The sequence below is a fragment of the Macrobrachium rosenbergii genome, chromosome 51 (genome assembly GCF_040412425.1).
Source record: "Macrobrachium rosenbergii isolate ZJJX-2024 chromosome 51, ASM4041242v1, whole genome shotgun sequence".
Taxonomy (NCBI): domain Eukaryota; kingdom Metazoa; phylum Arthropoda; class Malacostraca; order Decapoda; family Palaemonidae; genus Macrobrachium; species Macrobrachium rosenbergii.
This window is the reverse complement of record NC_089791.1, coordinates 70002220-70006620: the sequence shown is the minus strand read 5'-3', so window position 1 is coordinate 70006620 and position 4401 is coordinate 70002220. Positions and strand designations below refer to the sequence as shown.

The window sequence follows — 4401 nt, the reverse complement described above, 5'->3', positions numbered from 1 at the left end:
AAGGTGGACCACTAATTTCATGGAAGACAAAGAAACAAAAGGTAGTATCTTTGTCCACTTGTGAAGCTGAATATGTAGCTATGTAGCTAGCCCATGCTATGCAGGAAGGAAATTTTTTGAGACAATTATATGTTGATTTGATAGATTGTAATCGTGAAACTATTATTCTGAATGGTGACAATAAGGGAGATATTGCATTAGCTAAGAATCCTGTCCACCACCAAAGATCTAAACATATTGATATTAAGTATAATTTTATAAGATCTCAAATTGAAAGTAAAACTGTAGATCTTGTTTATGTGCCTTCAGATGAAAACATTGCTGATATGTTTACAAAGCCTATGTCTAAGCAAAATTTAAAGAAATTTGCCATTGTTAGAGGCGAATTAATTTAAGTTTAAGGGGGGATGTTGAGATGTAAACTCAAATTAATTATTTTACTTGAAGATTATGTTTAAAGATGTTATACTCATTTACTTTGTTGGGAATGGTGCTTCATATTATTGATACCTTTTATGTTGACGGTCCCTATTGTTATTGTTTTATGCGCTGCCATCTTGTGGCGAGTCTTGTAAACAGAGTTGAGAATAAAGAAGCTCACAGGGAAGACATGAGTTTAAGTTGATCCTTGCATTTCTACTTATATTTGCCAAAATGGTGGACGTAAACGCAACAGTTTTTAAAATGTTGACTTAAAAAACTACTTTTTTACACAATTATGTACATAGAAGTACTCATTACTAATGGATGCATGCTCACAATGGAATTCTCCCAGCCAAATAATCACAATAGCAAAACGAATCATACAGCACACATGAAGCTGACACAGACTTTGTTACGTTACTCAAAATATCAATTACCACACTCGAACAGAAAGGAAATTCACTTTAAATATCTACTACTGGTTTGAAATTACTTACAATTAAACCTTGGTGGACACATTTACAGAATTCAATTACTTATCCTACCTTACTTGCTGTACCATAGGATGGGTGATATAACAAAGAACCTTGTAGTGTTTTACACTTTTTGCAAGTTATTTCTATGATGTCCTGGATTGGAGAGCCAACTATCTGAGCCGGCTGCCCCTTTATATAGATGCTCATGGAGGGCAGGAAGGTTCTCCAGCTGTGCCAATTTGTGTATTAGAATGCCTTATCCAACAAGGCTCAAATATCACATACTTATTACTGATGACGTTACTTAGAAAAAATGAGAATTCACCCTCACAGGTGCTTCGTTAATTAGCATTCAGTGAAGTGTAATTGCTACCTTCCTACCATCTGGACACGTGCCAGTTGCACATCAGCGCCGTCCTGGAAAGACAACGTGGTTTTTGGCGCCCAGGGCCCCAACAAGGTGGTGTAATGCATAAATTTTCACCACATCCTCCCACCTACAAAGTGGAGGGCTCATATGATAGGCACTAAATCTATATACTTAACTACCAACTCTCAAAGCAGCAAAAGAAAAAAAGGGGGATTTTCACGCTTGGCCCAACTCCAACCGGGCCCTGTTGTAGCTGGGTCAAATGTGACAACAAACAGTAATAAAAAAAGTTTGAGTCGCCACTCTTAATCTACGCAACGACAAACATTAACTCAGTTTCCTCAATCCTGCTGAGACGTTCTTCAACACAATAAAGCACTACCTTACCTTACTAAAATACTCAACACCTGACATGGTCATCAGGGGGCAGTTGTTGATAACAGCCTCTGCTTACTTTACGAACATTCGAACCTGCTCTGGGTGAAAGATGTTCCTGTGGAGTGTTGTCTCTAAGATGCGTTTTACCACATCAATCATTCTCTTGAAGAAGCCTCCCTTCCAAGGAGAACGGGGGTTTGGAAGTGCCATCTAATACCTGTATTCCGCAGGTATTGCTGGGTCTCCTCTTGATGATAGATTTCCCTGAGGAAGGTGTCTGCTGCCCTAAAGATGGTGGCATTGTTGCTATACATTCTCGAGGGTGTGCCATGTGACGCTGCGAATCTTCTTAGCATAAGTATAAACACGTCCGCTTTCAACGTGTCGCAGATGTCCAAATAAACAGCTCAGCTGGCCATACAGGTGATCATCAGTAAGTAAACCACTCTGGTGTCGGTCTTGACAGGTCCAGTGTGGTCCAGTCCCACACATTCGAAGGGTCTGTTCAAGGTGGTTCTTGCAGCAGGAAGTTGCGGAGGCAGTGGGAGTCGTAGTGGAAGCTGGAAGGTCATCTTATGCACTCTGCATGCTCGGATCACACCCTTAGCTAAAGTTCTCAATCCAGGCATCCAGCATTCCTGGCGGAAAAGTACGATTAATACATTGACACAACAATGGACATGTGTTGCATGCAAGTGATTAAGATATAATTTAACTAACTGACTCTTAGCTGGTAAAAACAACAATTCAGCTTTGCATCCTACTGCACCAGCAATCCTGGAGCGGGTGTAAATGATCTGATTACAGATAGTTAATTTCAACTGCTTTGCAAAGTTACTTATATGACTGGGAACTTTCATTCCTGATTCTAAATAAGCACAGACAGACAGCAGGTGATGCCTCTGTTCTAAAAAGACAAGTTTGAGAAAGGGGTCAGCGTCTGAACGAACAAATTTCAATTCATTGCGCATTACATTTAACATATAAGTAAATGAAACCTTACTCCCCTCTATGTGCCATAGTTTTCCTGGCTCTGCAAGTTCGCCTTCATCTTTCAGTTCCCTGACTGCAGCTGTCAAGCACGACTCGTCGTCTATCGTTGTCTTACAAGGTTGAGGGGGCGTGTCTACAGGACCTGTCGCACTTAAAAAATGGGTGCCATTTTGCCACAGCTCACTCTGCATCAGATCTTTGGTGTTCATGCCTTCCATGAGGATGTCAGCTGGATTTAACTTGGTGGGGACATACTTCAACTGGATCTCATGACATCTTTGGAGGAATAAGATCTCACCTACTCGATTAGAAATTAAACAATTACAGCTGGATTCTTTAGTCTCTACCCAAGTTTTGGCAACCAAACTATTGGTCCACATGACCACACAAGCAAAATTCCACAATCCAAACAGGTGACCAGCTAACCTGAAAACTACCACTAAAGCCAACAATTCCAATTTGGGAATTGACAACTTACTTTGCGTAACTCGCATCCTAGAAGTAAGTAGTTGACTATTTCCTACTGCATCTCTAACATACACTACTGCTCCATAAGCCTTACTGGAGGCATCTGCAAAGACATGGAGCTCACTCTGTCTCACGATCACTCCTTTCTCAAACTCCAAAACTTCCACTGACTCAAACTGCTCAAGTATCTCCTGAGCTTGACAGTGCCTCTCCAGCGACAGCACCTCATCCCATTCAACCCCTTCTTCCCACAAATCCTGCAACAATAGCTTTCCCTTCACAAACACTGGACTAAACAATCCTAATGGGTCAAAATTCAACACGAGCAATGAAAGTAACTTACGTTTTGTGAGTTTTCCATTCCTCACAGACTCATTCATCTTCTTTCCACCCTTCAGACTCAGCACATCCTTACTTCTACCCCACTTCATACCTAACACAGTCACCACATTTGGTTCATCAGCCCCACTTCCTCATCAAACTCCACCACATTACTTGCCCAACCTGTTAAGGGCATACCTGCATCTGCCAACAACGCTTTCACCTCCTTGCATTCAGCTTTCATCTCAGGCACTGGATCATAAGTTTTCAAAAAGCTGTCCACATAAAATGACTTCATCAGCTCTTCTCTCCCATTCTCCCTTAGATGTGTGTGTGTGTAACACCTGTTGCAGAAGGTATGGACTGGTGGCGACACCAAAAACCACCACTCTGAAGGCGCAGGTTGCCGTTTTACCAGGCTCCTGTCACCAAAGGACTCATATGTACTGACGATCTGCAGGGTGTAGTAGGACTCGGAGGAAGGTCTTAATGATATCACTAATGACAGCATAGGGATTCGATCGGAACCTCAACAATAGGTCATACAGAAGCTCAACCAAATTCGGGCTAGCATACAGGCAGTCATTCAGGGACAATTCGCCTTTATGCTTAGAAGACGCATTGAAAACAATGCACAACAGAGTTGTGCTGCTCTCTTTCCTCATGCCAGAGTGAGGCATAAAATATCCATCTGTTGGGGGTCAGAAACTTCTTCAATGAAGCCTGAGCTCAAATAAGTATCAAGGACTCGCTGGTATGATTCTCTGTACCCAGGATCCTTCTGAAACTGCTTTTCCAAAGCACTAAACTGCGCGGCAGCATTACAGTAATTGTTACTCGGATGTTGCGTCCCTTTGAAAGGTAAGCTAACCCAATAACCCAATCGCGTATTCACTAGGCTCTGTTGCACCTGTATCATCACAGTTTTCTTTGATTCGGTGAATTGTTCATCAGGGGAAATACCCAGGGTGT

The 4401-nt window shown here is 41.9% G+C and overlaps 1 protein-coding gene across 1 annotated transcript; it reads right to left on the bottom strand.

The window, feature by feature from the left end:
- Positions 1–2054: 2054 nt before the first annotated feature.
- LOC136833094 (uncharacterized) lies at positions 2055–3539 on the bottom strand. The gene has a single exon (XM_067094742.1). It carries the CDS (start codon positions 3537–3539, stop codon positions 2055–2057), a length of 1485 nt encoding a protein of 494 aa, XP_066950843.1.
- Positions 3540–4401: the final 862 nt, after the last annotated feature.